This window comes from Catharus ustulatus, chromosome 23 (assembly GCF_009819885.2).
Source record: "Catharus ustulatus isolate bCatUst1 chromosome 23, bCatUst1.pri.v2, whole genome shotgun sequence".
In the NCBI taxonomy this organism is placed as follows: domain Eukaryota; kingdom Metazoa; phylum Chordata; class Aves; order Passeriformes; family Turdidae; genus Catharus; species Catharus ustulatus.
The window spans coordinates 7,866,800-7,883,848 of NC_046243.1; the positions used below are offsets into that span (position 1 = coordinate 7,866,800).

Sequence of the window (17,049 nt, forward strand, 5' to 3'; positions counted from 1 at the left end):
TTTCCAGCTAAGCTGGTCCCCAAAAGCTGCTCGTTATTCCCAGGAAATTGGCACCAGTGTTATGGGACACGGCTGGAATGGGCATGGCAGGAATGGGACAGGATGAAGATTTATTTACCCATTACCTTTATTAGGACTTCAAAAGCAGTTGGAGGTTTGTGTCCCACAATTTACAACTTTCCCAGATGTTCTGAGGTCACACATGTCCCTCATCATGGGGCTGACCTTGTGACAGGGGCCAGCTCTTGGTTGGGAAGCAGCAAGCCTTTGGGTGAGACCTTTCTTTCTCTCCAGCTTTTCCACAGTTTTTGGAGAAAAAGAGGTGCTTTTGGGGGATCCTCCACCTCAGACCTCTGCTAGCTGGTCTGTGAACACAGCCATGGCTTTGACAGCTGAAGAGTGGCCCCAAATGCACTTCTTGCAACACCAACACAGTGCTGTTGGTGGTGTCCTTGCAGTGCCTCCTGTCCTTCCCAGCGTGGTGGGCTTGGCGCACACCCCTCATTCCAGTCCTTCCATGGCACTGACCAGGCTGGAGCTCAGTGCTGGACATGGGGCTGCCCAGACTGTGGGACCAGTTGGCTACTGGGGGGATCACAGGTGGTTTTTAATTTCTACAGAGGTTTTAGGGGTTGGTCAGTGGGGTGAGGACAGCGACAGCCAGGGCAGGGTAGCCTCAGGGACACAGCCTGTGAGCACCCAAGGGCAGCAGGCCCCCAGCCCTGAGCTGGGCTGTGCAGGTGTTTACAGCCCAGGAATGCAGCCTGGGATGGCAGCCCGGGATCCAGGCAGAGCCGTGCTCCAGGGGATCTGTCCCCATGGGGGCTGGCAGAGTGCTGGCAGGGCCTGGTGGAGGGTGCAGGACCCCTCACTCTTCACCTGGGTGTTCCCCCACGGTCCACTTTGCCTTCACGTCCCGGAAAGGAGTGATGTCCTCGTAGGTGGCCATCTGCTCCACCTCCAGCCCCTGCAGCAACGACAAGGAGGATGGGACATAGGACGAGGTTCTAGCCACAGCACAGCCCTTGGGACACCCTGCTGTGGACCCTCCCAGGCCACTCCCCCTGCGACTGAAGCAGCTTCTGACAGGGAGAGAGGATGGAGATGGTTGGAGGTTGGATGTTGGGTGTTGGGTGTTGGTGTTGGATGTTGGGTGTTGGATGTTGGTGTTGGATGTTGGGTGTTGGATGTAGGGTGTTGGATGTTGGGTGTTGGCTGTTGGATATTGGGTGTTGGATGTTGGGTGTTGGCTGTTGGATATTGAGTGTTAGGTGTTGGGTGTTTGGTGTTGGGTGTTGGATGTTGGGTGTTGGGTGTTGGATGTTGGATATTGGGTATTGGCTGTTGGATGTTGGCTGTTGGATGTTGGATGTGCCCTGCGTGCTTCTTGGGGCAACTAAGCACATCTGATATGTAATTCAGGAGGAAAGTGCCCTGAATCTCCTGCCAATGAAGGGGCTGCAAGATGGCCCCCAGCAGACACCCAGCAGGAGCACAACCCCCTGTATCAATGCTCAGGTGATGTTAGGGAGGTCCTGCTATCATTAATTACCTCATAGGTGTGGTCCTCCTCTGGACTTTTCTTCTCTTCACCCTATGGAGAGTCACAGGTTGGTGTCAGCACCCATCAGGGTCCCCTGTCCCCAGCCTTGGTCCCCCAGGCCAGGTCCCACCATTTCCACAGGCACATTCATGGGGTCCCCACACAGCATTTGAGATGTTTGTGTTCCCACTTCAGTTCTCTAAGTTCCCACCTACAACCTCGAACCCAGCCCATGCCCAGGACTGGCCTGCCTGGAATGCACTGCAGGACACTGCTGCGAGCCCAGCTGGGAACCTCCCCTCTGTGGAGGCACTGTCACTTGCCTTATCTAGGAAGAGGAGGATGGGGATGCTGATGAAGATGACAAGCAGGATGGACTGGATGATGATGATGGCATCTTTCAGTGTGTTCCTGTTCTGGAGCTGCTTGATGCTGCTGGTACCTGGGAGCGACAGCACAGGGAGAGCCCCGGTCTCACCTCTGCCAGGCTGCAGGGACAGGGATGAGCTTGCCATGGCCAGAGTGTGTCACCAAGGGGGATGTGGGGACCAGGGTGATCTGTCCTCTGCATTGGCAGAGACCAGAGCATTGCAGCTGCCCCCAGGGTTGGCATCAGGGAGCAGCTCTGGGACGGGACACTTTGGGCAGAACCTGGAAGTCATCAGGATCAGGATAAATCTGATTTATCAGAGGAACATGTCCCTGGCTTTTGCAGGATGGACATGCCAGGGCAGAGCTAGGGAGGTTGTCCTGCTCCTTGGGACTGGCAGTGAGGAATGGAACCTCTGAGGTGCCATAGAGCATCCCCAGCTAGGTCAGAGAGGGTCCCACCAGCACAGGAAGAGGAGGAGGTGTAGGAGCACCATGTGGGGCTCATATGGAGGGGGAAATGGGAGAGGAGGAGAAAAAGCATCTCCTGGGGTGCAGGAGGACAGGGAGCTGCCACTCACCCAAGACCCGGAGCTCTGTCCCACACGAATGCAGCTCGTCCTTCTGCAGCATGCCCTTCCTGTCACACACGTAGATCCCGCTGTCCTCAAAGGTGGCCCTGAAGAGGGTGAGGTTGATGGAGATGTTCGTTCTCTCGATGCTGTAGCTAGGCATGTTCTGATCCAGCACAGAGAGGTCATTCCTCTTCTTTTCTATCTTGTACCACTGATTTAACTGGACCTCCTCGGTGTAGCAGATGAAGCTGATGGGCATGTTCTTCTTGATGGCCACGTACCGCAGGTTCTGGTACAGCAGGGGACACGTGCCAGCTGCAGGGGACAAGGCTGTCACTGCAGCCCCTCCCATGAGAGCCCCCCCAGCACCTCCCAAACAAAGAGCTTCAATTTTCATGCTGCTTTTGAGCATCCAGCTTGGTTTTGGTGCATCATCCTTATCCCAGGCCCCCAGGGAATGGTCCCAGCCCTGAGGCTGCCAGAGCTCCAGGAGTGTTTGGACAGTGCTGGGATGGATAGGGTGGGATTGTTGGGGTGTCCTGGGCATAGCCAGGAGTGGAACTGGATGATCCCTGTGGATCCCTTCCAATCAGGATATTCTGTGATTCTATGAGATCTGAGGCTTTTGGCTGAAGTCTGCTTTTAATGAAAACTCCAATTTTCTGTGGGAATACCTGTGCTCTCAATACTTCTGTCCTGCTTCCATCCCTCTCTGTGCACATTTAGATAATCCCAGCTCCAAAATTACAGCCTGTGGAATCTCAGCTGGTTTCTCTTTTGCTTCCACATTTTTTGTCTTTTGCTTTATTTTGTTTTGTTTTTTTTTTTGCCGTGTTTTAGTCCCAGAGTGGTGACTTTGGGAGCTTGTTTGGGTTGAGAGGTCACCCTTAGAGCCTCATGGTAGGAATGGCACAAGGACAATGACACAAGTGCTGTGTCACAAGCCCAGTGCTGGCCCCAGACTTGGTCATGCAGCAAATGTAGAGGGAAAACCTGTGGGTGCTCAGGAAAGACAAAGAATATTTGGCTTTGCAGAGGGAGAGGAAGGCGCAGGATTTGGGATGAGCCATGGGGGTTGCCAGCCTTTGTGGGGGGAAGGATCTGTGGGTGGTGGGACAGTGGCTCTGTGGGTACGGGAAGGACCCTGGGGGACACACTCAGGGGAAGAACCCAGCAGGTCTGAAGGTACCTGTGCTGTTCCCGATGTTGTTCTTGTTTGCTGAGATCCCACCTGCAAGACAGGAGAAGGCCTGAGATCATGGCCAGGAGTCCATGAGGATGTACCCAGTGGGATGGACGTGCCCTGGGCCTTCCTGCCCACTCCATATGGGATGGAGTTCAGAGAAGCAACAACAGAGCCCTGCTCAGAGGACCTGGGGCAGTGCAGATTTGGGTACAAACCCTTTGACTTCCATCCTGTCTCCTGAAAATTTTCCGGGTTGTTTTCTGTTTGATACCCTAGTGAAACCTGCTCTCTCTATTGTCCTCGAGGCTGACGCCTCTCAGGAAGACTCCAGATACTCCCAGCTCTGCATTTCCACTCTCTGAACCAACCAGAAGCTGGGTTCGGAGCCCTGTGGTGGCCAGGGGCATTCCCAGATCCTGTGGCCACACGGTCCCCTGGGACAAGGGCTGTGGGTTGGTGCTGTGGGACCTGCAGTGCAGGAAGCAGGGTGAGGTGGGGACCTCCCCAGCACCTACGGGTGCTCTGCCCACAGCTCCAGTGCTGCTGGGCCTGGTTCCTCTTGCTGCAGCTGGGCAGGAAGCCCCAGCCCTGTTTACTGCCCCGCTTGAGTGCCCAGCTCCCTCCTCTTGATGGAGATTCACCAAACCCCGTGGAGGAGCTGGCACAGATATGGGGCTGCAGCACCTCCCTGCAGGGCAGCTGCAAACCTCCCCATCCCCAGGAGAAGAAGGAACAGAAAAAGAAGAAGAAAGGTTCAATTCCCCAGCCTGAGCTTTGTGCCACCCACCTGCAGGGACCCAGTCTGCAGGGACCTCCTGGCTTGGACAGGGGCTCCTCTCATTGCCCAGGAGGCCCTTCCAGGTCCCTGCTGCTCTGTTTACATTCAGCACTGACATCGCTGCAGGCAAATCCTCCCTTCCAGCCCCATTCCATTTTTTCCAGGATGGGAGATGTCCTTTGTCCTGGCTGTGCACTGGCTCTGTGTCCTCATCACCCGCAGTGCCATCGGCCAAGGCTTTGCTCTCCAGGCTCTGTTGGTGTTTCTAAAGGAACACCAAGCTGGCCCCTCACCTGAAAGCCCTCACACCCCTCCAAGTCAGGAGCTCCACTGCAGCCACAGGTGGGCTGAACTTCCCCTGTCCTCCCCAAAGTCATCATGAGGGCCAAGTTCAAACCCTGCAGCCTTGAATCCATGCTGGACTTGTGTGGCAACGTTTAAATGCCCTTTGTCCCGTGGGCATGTTTCCCTCTGAGGGTGAGATCTGCTGTAGGTTCTTGTAGCTGTCCCTGCACCAGGCAAGGGGAGCTGAAAGGGCACAGAAGCCATGTCCTGGGTTTTGCTGCTGCTTCTCCAAGAGGAACAGCATGGAGATGCTCACACAGATCCCACAAATCACTCCCAAAGCCTTTTTCCTCCCATTTCTCTTCTGCTCCTGGGCATTGAACCTCATAAAGCAGAGATGTGGCTTGGCCATGGCCTAGGCCATGTGCCAGCCCCATCCCCAGGCCTCTGAGAGTAATAAAAGGTTAAAAAACCTCAACAACCCTTCTTTCCTGCCACCTGCAGCCCCAGGTCAGGCTGGCTCTGCATCCGCTTGGCCAAAGCCACCTGCCTGCCCCGGAATGTGTCCTGTCTGCACTCCCCCAAAGGAAGCAAATCCCAAACCCAAGGCAGGCACTGGGTTCCCAGCCCTGTGTGCCCTCCTGGGCTCCCCGGGAGGCTCCCAGCACAGAGCAGGACTGAGAGAGAACAGCACAAAGCACAGAATTACTGCCCCGAGAGGCTGAGCTACGAGAAGCTCACGAGCAGGGGCACATCCCAGGCTATTGTCCTGGCTCCTTGCTCTGAAGTGCAAACCCCATTTGGTGCCTACCTGTGAGCAGAGCCATCAACCAGAGGGTCACCTGGAGCAGCCAGAGCCTCGTGCTCAGATCAGCCATATTTCAGTGCTCAGGGCAGGGAAACATCCAACCTGTGCTTCTGCAGAAACAGCAGCTGCTCCCACTACCCTGGCCCCAGTGTCTAAAAATGGCAAAGCTGCTGCTCTGTGCGTGGCCCCTTTCCTGCTCATGTAAATCCTCCCCGCTGGGGACTTTCCCTCGGGGCTGGTTTTGAATGCAGCACAGACGCTGGGGCGGCCGCGCCTGTGGGCTGGCACCATCCAGCCCCGGAGTCCCCAGGCACTGTCCATCTCCTGTCCCTGGGCAGGGTCCATCCTCATGTTCCTGGGCAGTGTCCACTTTCATGTCCCCTATTGGCTCCTGTGGTGCCAATATTCTCTGGATGTGGCCAGGGCTGGTGTGGACCTGCAGCAGAGCTGGGGATAAGCCCATCTGCAAAGCAGGAGGTGCCAAACCTCCTGAGCATGAGATGTGCCCAGGGAATGGGATTGGTGCTGCCTGACCACATCCCTGGGGGGACAGGATGGGGGTGACCCCCAGGGTTTCCCCCCAGCTCCACAGATCCCCCCAAGGTGTTTGGCCTTGAAGAGGACAGGCAGGGATTGATGGTGGCCCAGAAGCCAAGAGTTGCAGCAGAAATGGGGTAAGAATAGGTGATGTTTGTGGGGTTGCTTGTTGTGGGATGCAGTGGGATAGGTCCCCTAGCTCCCATCCCTGCATCCCAGGGAGTCCAGAAATCTAAAATCATAGAAGCATGAGTCAATCGGAAAATCATTATGGTTTGAACAGACCTTTAGGATCATCAGCTCAGCAGCACCACCAAGATCACCACTAACCCATGTCCTCAAGTGCCCCATCCACACGCTTTTTGAGCGCTTCCGGGGAGAAGATGAGGGGGAAATGACCAAAAGGAGTAAATTGGGCGCCAACCATGCCCACCCCTTCTCCACATCATTTGCCGCTTCCAAGAGCCTTCTTCATGGAACCTTTCAGACAGCCAGGCCCCAGGGAAGCACAACGAGCCCCCCCAAGCTGAGCTGTGGTGCAGAAACAGTTTCCCCCGGACTCTGCCCCCTCCCCTCGCTTGTTTCTGGTTACTGGCTGTGGGTGAGCACTGAACTGTAACTCCAGAGAAAAACATCTCTGGTACTTCTGCCAGTCCTGTTGGTCCCCTGGTGCCACTGCCTGGGGCCTCCTCAAACCTTCCTCTTCTGCAGGCTGGGTGGAGGTTTTGCCAGTTCTGAGCATCTGATGGGTGCTGGGAACCAGCCCCAGCCTGACTTTGCATGTGTGATATATATTCTAAAGTAATTCGTGTTTTGTGAAAGGTAAATCATGTTTGTAGAAATAAAGAATTTAATAAAGTAACTTTAGGAATACTGAGCCACAGCGAGGAGAAAAGATTGCTTCACAGGATTCCAGCGCTGCAGATGCTAACAAAGCCACAATTAGCAAGTTAATAGAACCAGTCCCAATAGAGGTGACTCGTTATGGGACAGGTCAGGAAACTCCCTGGCCATGAGGACTTGATAATCACCACCAATCAAGATAACCAGGGTCCTCAGGAAAACCTACATTTCAATACCCAGTTCCAGTAAACCAAAATCTGCACACATCAAAATTCATTCCTGCGAGAAACTGTTTTTGTCCAGTCCACGGTGGAGAAAGGAAACTACATGAATATGGGAATCCACGGCAGAAACAAAGGGACTCTTGTCCCAGGCCAGAAAATCTATATAAAAACGGACTGGGCAGGACTGCATGTGTGAGCACAGGGGGTTTTGATGCAATGGAGGTCAGATCAGTGTGTGTTCACTCAGCACTGAACCTGGGCTTGGTGTTGTCTTTTTGGTTGTGGCTTCCCAGGACCGTATTTTCAGTCGCAAAAATAAAAATTGTTGTTTTAATATTTTTAATTCGGTTCGATTCGTCTATTACCTATAACACATGCAAAAGGACAGGAAGTAAGAGAAATGAAGTTTTCCAGAGAAAAACTGACTCCATGAGGGAATGATGATAGGAGAGGTGCAATCTCCTGGTTCTGTACATAGGGACAGTGCTGCCAAGTCTCTGCTGCCATTACCCCTGGGTCTGGCTGGAAGAGCAGAGCCTGGCCCTGATATCCCAGCAGGGCAATGAGAAAGGGATGCCCACATGCTTAGCATTGGAAGGGGTTTTATGGGGCTCTGGGGCTGCAGAGGGAGTGGGATGCTGGAGGTGCCTGGGAAAACCCTGTGAGGTAAAACCAGGAGGAGGGCACAAACTGAAGAGCGTTAGCAGTGACAGTGGCCAAATCAGCCCCTGTGCTGCCTGAGGGCTCCTTGGCACCCTTGAAAGGCACAGAAGGGCTTGGTCTCCTCTAGACACCCCTGTGCTTACAGCAACCATCACCTGGGGTGTGGGGGAACCTGCTGGCCCCGTGGGGAGGGTCCCATGCCCCCCATGCCTCTTCCCCTGGGCCACTCTGGCTGCCAGAGCAGAGCCACTGCCGGCAGCTGCGCCTTCCCCACCTTTCCCAGCCCTTCCCTATGCACTGGGGTTTGGGTTTCACAGTGCCTAGGAGGGTGGGCTGTGCCTGGCCCCTGCAGCCCTCCCCGGTTATGCCACCCTCAGACGAGCTGGGGTTGGATCCTGTGTGGGGCAGCTCAGGGGTTTGAACTCCCCCAAACCCCGCTCTGTCCTTGGTGGAGCCCACAGCAGCATCTCCTGTGGCTCCTGGCATCAGCAAGCACCGAGGGCTCCGGGGAATGGGATCATGGCAGAGCAGAAGCTCTGTGAGCTGGGCTGGAGGTCCCAGGGGACAGCCCTGGGGCCTCCTGTGCGGGATGAGACCCCCAGGTCCTGCTGAGGTTGGCAGGTCCGAGGCCAAGCACAGGGAGCCAAGAGAAAGGTGTTCACTCCTTGTAGTGCAAGGAAAACATTCCTCCCCACAGACACACCAACACACTTGGTATCGTAATAACAGATCATTTACAGTTGTTTATTGTAAGAAATGTACAAAGAAAAATGGCTTTAGCTCACACAAACCTTGCTCTGGGGCATTTCCTCATCCCCAATGACACAAATATAGAAGCAGCATTGATTGTGAACCACAATCCGGGCAGGGACTGCCATGCCAGGGATGCTTCCCATGGAAATGCCTGCAACAGCATCTCAGGCTCCTGCTGCAGGCAGCATCGACATGGAAATGAGAGCACAAGGCCACAGGATGAGCTGAGTGTTTGTGCCTCTGCCACCTGGCTGGGAGCTCATGGGTCCAAGCCAAGCTCAGCATCTCTCCTGGCCAGCCTGGCCATGGGGCATCTGTGACAGCAGCGCCCAAAGCAGCCCGGGAAGAGAAGAGAATCGAATCATCAGAGTACAAAAAGACAGAGCCTTTGGCTTCAGGAGCAGCCCTTGTTTGAACTCGAAGAGGTTTTGGTTCATGTTTGTTTTGATCTCAAGAGGGGTTTTTTTTCCCTTTTGAAGGCAGAAGGTGGTCAGAAGTGAACTTGAGGCCTTTTGCCCATTTTTCACAGAATCACAGGATGGTTTGGGTTGGAAGGACCTCAAAGCTCATCTAGTGCCACCCCCTGCTACGAGCAGGGACACCTTCCACTATCCCAGGGTGTTCCAAGCCCTGTCTAACCTGGCCTTGGACACTTTCAGAGATGGGGCAGCCACAGTGGTGCCAGGGCCATTTTCCTTGATTTACTTTCCTTTTGCTCACCTGTGTGAAGAACAGAAAGTCCCTTTTCCCCCTGGGAAAATGCTCCTCTGCCTGGAGGTTTCCTGGCCCATCCAGAATGTGCCACCAGGGCCTCTCTGCAGCCCAGCCTAGGGAAGGATGCTCTAGCTGAGGATTTTGGGATTCACATCCTAATGGGATCATTTATTACATGCAGCCACCTGGGGCTTGGGTGGGATTTAGGGCACCCCTAAAGCAACTTGTGGAAAGGATCATTCAGACATCTGCCCTAATCCCTGGAGGTGCATGTCATTAATTAACACTAACGAAAAGGACATTTGGAATGCCAGCCAAGAGCACTCCAGTGGGATGGTTCCTCTTGCAACAGGGCTAGGAAAAAACCCAAGGAGAGCTTTGTCCTGAGGACTGAGGATTCTTGGAGGATGTTTTCTAAACCTTACCTTTGCCCATTGCTTTTCTGCCACAAAACCTGGATGGAAATGGGAAACAGAGTAAAACCTGACTATAAACAGTGTTTACATTCATCCTACAGAGACCTGAATGATTTCTGGTTTCAATGCATATTCAGAGACGTTGAAAACCTGATATTTAACCCTGAGAACAAATCTGCAGATGCTTTGCTTTGGCTTTGCAAACCAATTATTAAGACATAATTGCACTTTCTCTTGTATGTAACAAAAAATAATCATCAAGCTTATTCAGAGGTTCAAAAGAAAGGTGCTACTTTAAGACTTTGGAGACTTTTGTTCACAAAACATTCTGTTTTCCGTAATTATTCTTAATATTATTCCACTTGGCTCATCTTTCACCAGTTGTTTGGTTGCATTCTGGAAGAATAAAATACAGGAAAATCTCTTAATTGTGAAATAACATTAATAAATAATTACTTTAAGTGAAAGGACAACCATACTCTTTCTGTTCATGCCTGAAACCACCAGTACTATGACGAGATCATTTCAAAACTAACTTGTTTCTCTTTCACTGACAACAGATTTCACATTTGAGTTCTCATAAGAAAAATAATTAAACTCTTGGCAAGTGCAGTGGGCTGTAAAACTCAGGATCAGGAGGAGATCCTGCTTTGAAATTCAAAGTGGTTGCTTGAAATATCTGAAATTAGCTCAATATCTAAGATCTAGAGATCTGTGCATGGAAGAGCTTTGAGCAGGAGATACAAATGAAGTCTCTTCAGGCTGGGCCAGAGGTGGAATTTCCTTGTGTTACACCAGCGACTCTTTCACCACACGTTCCTTATCCCATGCCTGTGCTTCCTCAGGAGCATCCTGGGGTGTCTCTGAGCCAGGAATGGGCTTGAGGCCCAAGGCAGGGGCTGTCTCCACATCTGTCCCAGTGTTCCCATAGATCTCCTGCATTTTGGTGGCGATCAGCCCTTCCTTCTCGGGCGCATCCTCGCCCAGGGTGTCCTGGCTGTGCCTGTACATGTAGGATGCCTGCTTCACTGAGCGCCTCAGCAGGTACCTCCGGAAAGCCCTCTGGATCTTGATAGCACAAACCTCCTCGTGTTTCCTCTTCAGAGTGGTGGTGATGGGCTCATAGGAAACTTTTGAGGGGTTGGCAGCCATGAACTTCTCCTCCATGGTGGCCTTCAGGGCATCCATCTCTCCTGAGTCTCCCAGCACTTCTTTAGTCAGGGCAAAGAGGATGTCTAGGCAGTGGATTTTGTCCCCAGCAACCATTGGTAAATCCATGGTGATGAGTTTGATCTTGTTGGGCTTGGGAACTCTGAGTGGCTCCTGCAAGGTGTCCACAAAGTCAGACAAGGTGCTGTAGGCAATGAACTGGGTGGCATCTGGGTCAAACTTCTCCCAGGTTTCATAAAACATTTCAAAATCGTCTTCGCAGAGGGGCTCGCTGCTCTCCTCTGTGGCCACGCTGAAGTTCTCCAGGATGATGGCAATGTACATGTTCACCACAATGAGGAAGGAGATGATGATGTAGCTGCAGAAGAAGAAGATGCCGATGGCGGGGTTCCCACAATCTCCTTTCACCGAGCTCCCAGGGTTCTCCAGCTCAGGGTCGCAGTCTGGGGGGCTGCTGTTGAGGATGGGGCTGAGGAGCCCATCCCAGCCCGCTGATGTGGTGATCTGGAAGAGGCAGATTATGCTGTTCCCAAAGGTTTCGAAGTTGAAGATGTCATCGATCCCCGCTTCCTTCTTGACGTAGGCAAAATTGGACATCCCAAAGATGGAGTAGATGAACATGACGAGGAAGAGCAGGAGGCCGATGTTGAACAGGGCGGGCAAGGACATCATCAGGGCAAAGAGGAGCGTCCGGATGCCTTTGGCTCCTCGGATCAGCCGGAGCACACGGCCAATCCTCGCCAGTCGGATGACCCTGAAGAGGGTGGGGGACACAAAATACTTCTCGATGATGTCTGAGAGGACAATGCCTGTGGAGGGATGAAGGACAGATGAGTTTGCTGTGCCACCAGTGGGAGGTGAAAGGGATCTGCTCCACTCTGTCTGGGCAGAAACAGTGAGGTAAGGCCACCCCCCAATGGCTCCTAAGAATATTTCCCAGTGACAGGGGAAATATTTAAAAATAACCTCTGAGCACAGACCCAAGGGTTAGACTCTGGCTGCTCTGTTTTGGAGAAAGAGAACACCAATCCAAATAACATGAAGGAGGAGCAGAGATATCCCCTGCCCCTTACCCAGCCTGCTGGCCTGGAGTGGTCTCACATCTGTCATGTCTCAGGGTCCTGCTAGCGTGATCCTGCTCAAAGGATGGGTGCAAGTGGAGCCCAGTGACAGCTCAATGGTGTGGATTGGTGAGACCACTTCCACTCTTCATTGCTCAGTGGGATCCCTGAGGAACTGGTGGGAGCAGTAGGATTTACCTAGGATGGAGAGGATGACCACCACGAAGTCAAAGATGTTCCAGCCCACAGTGAAGAAGTAGTGACGCAGGGCAAACATCTTGAGCACACACTCCCCGGTGAAGATGACGATGAAGACAAGGTTTATCTTGTAGAGGACAGAGGTTTTGAGCTCGCTCTGGTCATCTGTTTCCACCATCATGGTCACCATGTTCAGGCAAATCAGGATCATGATGGTGATGTCAAACACTTGCTTGGTAACAAAGTCAAACACCTTCCCTTGGAATTTGTTCTGCAATGAGGGACACAAGGGCAATGATGGAGCACCAGAAAAGAGGTGGGAACAAAAGACAGACACAACAAAACAAAAACACAACAGAAAGAGAAGAAGGAACCATATTTACAAGTGTGGGAAACCTCAGGGTTGTAGCCAGCACAGCTCTCACAGCCCCAAAAATTAGGGGGGAGAATTCCCAGCACCTCTCAGGATGAAGCACACCTGGGAACACCACGGCCAGGAGGAGGGGCATAGGGCACAGTCACTTGCTAATTATACCCACAGCTAACAGGGCACCAATTAACACATGGGAAGGACCTCCCTTGTGCAGGGGTACAAAACTCAGATCACAACTGAGAATGGCTAGACCAGGGTCCCTTCTAAAGGCTTGAAAGCTGAGCTTTCCCTGAGCCAAACTCCCTTCCAGAGAGGAGCTGGGAGCTGAACTAGAAAACCCCCAAATTCCTGCAAAAACCCCATCATTACCCTTGCCAGCAGACCAAGGGCTAAAGGGCAGACCCAAAGGAGGTGGCCTGATGTCACCCTCTTGTGAAGCCCCAGCTCTTGGACAGGTCCTGTCTGAAGAGCAACACTAGGGCAAATGGTCTTCCCTGGACCCTTCTTGTTCCCTTTGGGACAGCTGAAAAGGGACAGATGATGGCTTGAAATGTTCCCTATGTGCTCCACTCCAGGATCCACATCTAGAAGGATGAGCCCAACGTACCGCTGGCCTGGGGATGGGCTTCTGGGGTTTCTTGGAGCCCAGCTTCTTCATGGCGTTGTAGTATTTCTTTTGCTCTTCTGTCATGAAGATATCTTTGCCTCCAAAGTATAAAGGGAATCACTGCTGTTAGTCTCAGGAATTCTCTTCCCACCAAGTGTGTCTGACCATGTCCCTCCCATAAAGTATCTCCAGTCCCTCAGAGATCCTGCTGGGAGCAAGGCGTCCTCTCTGTGTCCTGCAGACCTTGCTCAGCACCACCAGTGTGCTTGACCCTGCCCATCCTCTGCTCACCCCCTGCTCTGAGGTGTCAGTCCTCAGCTACTGGCTTGGAGCAGAAGCAGTCTCAACCTCGTGCATGGGAAAATGATCCCACAGTAGGTGAAGAAAATAAAATTGATGGCCCAGGCAAGAGAAAACACAATCTCCCGTTGTTTCCTCCCTCTGCACCCGTAAATTAAGTCCTCTGTAACTGCTATGACAAGGACACCGTGTGCCATTTGTCCAGTGCAGGAAGCCACTAATGGATAAGAATCTTGGGATCCATCCTAGTCCCGGGCATGGTGGCCCTGGGCATATCACCCCACTGCTGTGGCCCCCTCTACCCTGGAGCAGCACCTCAGGCATCAGGAAATACTCATCTTTTTCTTCTGCTGGTTGAAGTTGTCAATGATGACACCAATGAAGAGGTTCAGGGTGAAGAAGGCACCGAAGATGATGAAGATGACAAAGTAGATGTACATGTAGAGGTTGATCTCATACTGTGGCTGCTCTTCAATCTGGCCAGGAGAAATGGGAAATGTCAGACTGACTCTATCCCAAAAAGATGCCCCCAAGACCCCAGACAAGGGCTCGTGGTGTTTAGACAGAGCCAGGGGGTGGCTGCACCAAAACTTTTGGCTGTGTGTTCCCAGTGGGAGCAGCCATGGCAAGGGACATCCATGTGACACTGACTGATCCCACAGCATGGGCTGGGGAATGGGACAGGATGTCCTTTGCAGTAATATTGATGAGCAAATCAGTTTCTTCCCAATTATCAGCATTCCAAGGGCTGAAATATATCTGAGAGGGGAAAGGAAAAGTGGACTAATTTGTCACACCAGCACATCTGGGTGACACAGCCTGACAACCCTGGACAATGGTCCTCATCCCAAGGAGCATCCCTTAATCCTGCTCTGTGTTTGACCAGAGACTCCCTGACGTGACCCTATCGGCTTCTCCCATTTTGAGGAAAGCTCTTGGCAGAACAGGGAGGATTTTCCCCCAGACCAGCTTTGCCCCAGGTGGGAGCAAATCCTGAGGGATTTTCAGAGGATGATGGAAGGGTGCTAAAAAAAGGCAATGAAAACCACCCCTTCAGGCCTGTGTGGGGTGACCCCCAGTGTGAGAGAACAGCAGGAAATGCCTTCTGCTGTGGGGACACTTTTGGGGATGGATCACAGTAGGAACAGCCTTTGCATGACACTCTTCAAACACTTGGATTATTTTAATCACTCATTGAACCCAATGGTTAAAGCTGGTTGCTCTGTTCTCAGAAGCCATTGATTGCTCAAGGCAAGCCAGGCACTTTCTCCAGGATGGCATGAGCTTTCCCGGCTGGAGGTTCATGGAGAACATCATGTCACAGCAGGCAGACGGATGAGTCCCCCAGGTTGGAGCAGTGGGTGCAGAACAGGGATTTTGGCCCCTAGAACTGAAGCTGAGTGGAGCAGATTCAGCCCCAGCTGTGGGGCGAGGTGGGAGCTCAGTGTGGGGCCAGGCTGCAGGTGACAATGATGTGGGTGGCACAGGGACACATGGCTGCCCTTTTTGAGGCTGTGCACTGCAGCAGGGGGATGTTGTGGCTGCCCAGGTGTCCAAGGCTGGGTTGGACAGAGCTTGGAGCACCCTGGGATAGTGGAAGGTGTCACTGCCTGTGGCAGGGGGAGGCACTGGATGTTTTTTAGGGTCACTTCCAACACAAACTGTGCTGGGATTCCATGATCTGATACAATTTGGGGGTTTCTCCACTGTGCAGCCCATGTCCTGGCTGAAGTTGTGGGTGAGATGCAGGCAGCCCCCAGCACCAAAAGGCAGAGCCAGAGGTGATGCTGTAGCCAAGGATCCATGCCAGCCTCAGTTCTGGAATTCTGTTCCCAGTCTGCCAAAAAGAATCCACCCCTGGAATCAGCAATGTGTCCCTGCATGTCCCCTCACCTCACGTGAGTCCACAGCCGCGTACATGATGTCCATCCAGCCTTTGAAGGTTGCCTGTGGGAACAGGGATGGTCAAACTTGGACTCTGTGATTCTATGGCAGTGGAGAAGAATGCATTTTCTGGGAGTTGTTTGGGGCTGGGAAGAAAAGGAAGGTGATGGGTAGCATATCTGAGTTTAACTCTGAGCACTCTAGATTCTCTGTGGGAATGGCAGGAGAGGAACGTGGGTTGAATCCACAAGAAAAATGTCTCAGAAATATGGAAATTCCTGTGTGAATATGCATGGACCCTTCTGGGGCTGAGGCTACCAGTGACTTCCCAGAACATCACTGCAAACAAGGCAGGGAAAAGAAGCACTTGACTCTTTTCTCCCTTCTCCTCTTGACTTTGAAGTCATTTTCCCAAAGGCAGAGCTGTGCCAGGGCCAGCTGCCTCATTTCCAGTCCCAAACTGTGCCATCTCCATAGCCCTGACTTCCATATCCTGCCTCTGGTTCTGCTGAATTCCCATCTTAGCAGGGTGGGAGACTGCACCAAATCTTTTACAGGGTTCCCACTGCATCTCTTACAGCCTTTTGCTGCTGATTTGTTAAACAAAAGGTCTGCACATCTTGTTTCCTGAATCTGATGGAACAACAAGGCTGAAGAGGAAGCTGAATTTAGAAGCAGAGTCATCAGCTGGGGTTGTTTTCCGATGCTGTAGCCACCAGTTCCCCTGGATCTGATGGGAGTAGCCCCAGCCTGCCCCTTAATGGAACCCACACCTATATTTTTATTAAAGCTGTGGTGAGCAGTTCCCCTTTGCTGCCTGGCCCAGCTGTGGGGAGTTCAGTGGAACTCGGTTGCATTCGCCCACAGCCCACAGGGGACATGTGCGCCCTTTTTCCAGTCGTCATCTATCCCACACAAAGTCCCACAATCTATTGCTGAACTTTCTAAAGGGGTGCAGGGGTAAGACAGAGCCTCCTCTCCTGACTCCTGCACCCCATGCTGTGCAGGAGCTGCTTTACAGTGCCAGCTTTGGTGCTCTCATCTGTAGCAATTCCCTGGTGACACCTTCCCCTCCCCATCTTCTACCCTGTCCCTTGTCCTCCTTGGCTGGGAGGAAACCCCTTCCTAAGGGGTTTTTTGGTGTTAAAAATCAGCTTTGGAGCTAAGAAGCAGCTAAGAAACCCCATCCCACATCAGCCCTGCTGCACACGCCTTGGACAGTGACATCTGATGTCGTGACGTACCACCTGCAGCAGGGACAGGTATCCCAAGCCCACGTTGTCGAAGTTGACCTTGACGTTGACCCATCTGACCTCATTGGTGTAGAGCAGGGCCATGCAGTCACTCTTGTTGTTGACCTCGCTGATTTCGAAGAGCTCGCCCGTGGTGGTGTTGACACACCTGTAGTACTTCCCTGCAAACAGGTTCACCCCCATGATGCTGAAGATCAGCCAGAAGATGAGGCAGACCAGCAGGACGTTCATGATGGAGGGGATGGCACCCACCAGGGCATTCACCACCACCTGCAAGGAGAGACAAGACCTTGGGGGACCTTGATGGGACCTTCATGTCCCCATGCCCCAACCCTGCCCTCCCCAGAAGTGCAGAGTGAGGTCAGACTGGACCAAAGCCACCTTAGCATTGATCCCACTGACTGGAGGCCCCTGAAAAACCACCTGGGATGTCTGTGATGTGGGGGACTGCTGAAGACTCTCATGTCCCTGTCAGGGCCAGCAGCACATGGGGACTCACCCTCATGCCC

At 52.8% G+C, this 17,049-nt stretch overlaps 2 protein-coding genes across 2 annotated transcripts in view; both read right to left on the minus strand.

The window, feature by feature from the left end:
* Positions 1–868: 868 nt before the first annotated feature.
* CD79B (CD79b molecule) lies at positions 869–5,641 on the minus strand. Its single transcript, XM_033079170.1, is given in 6 exon segments — positions 869–967; positions 1,553–1,594; positions 1,867–1,985; positions 2,494–2,802; positions 3,677–3,718; positions 5,548–5,641. Coding segments are annotated over 6 exon segments (705 nt in total).
* A 3,534-nt stretch (positions 5,642–9,175) lies between these two features.
* SCN4A (sodium voltage-gated channel alpha subunit 4) overlaps positions 9,176–17,049 on the minus strand; it is a 42,949-nt gene continuing 35,075 nt past the window's right edge. Inside the window, 6 exon segments of the mRNA XM_033079169.2 lie at positions 9,176–11,673; positions 12,124–12,394; positions 13,104–13,208; positions 13,742–13,879; positions 15,297–15,350; positions 16,532–16,810. Coding sequence (XP_032935060.2) covers positions 10,484–11,673; positions 12,124–12,394; positions 13,104–13,208; positions 13,742–13,879; positions 15,297–15,350; positions 16,532–16,810 — 2,037 coding nt within the window. The 3' untranslated portion in view covers positions 9,176–10,483.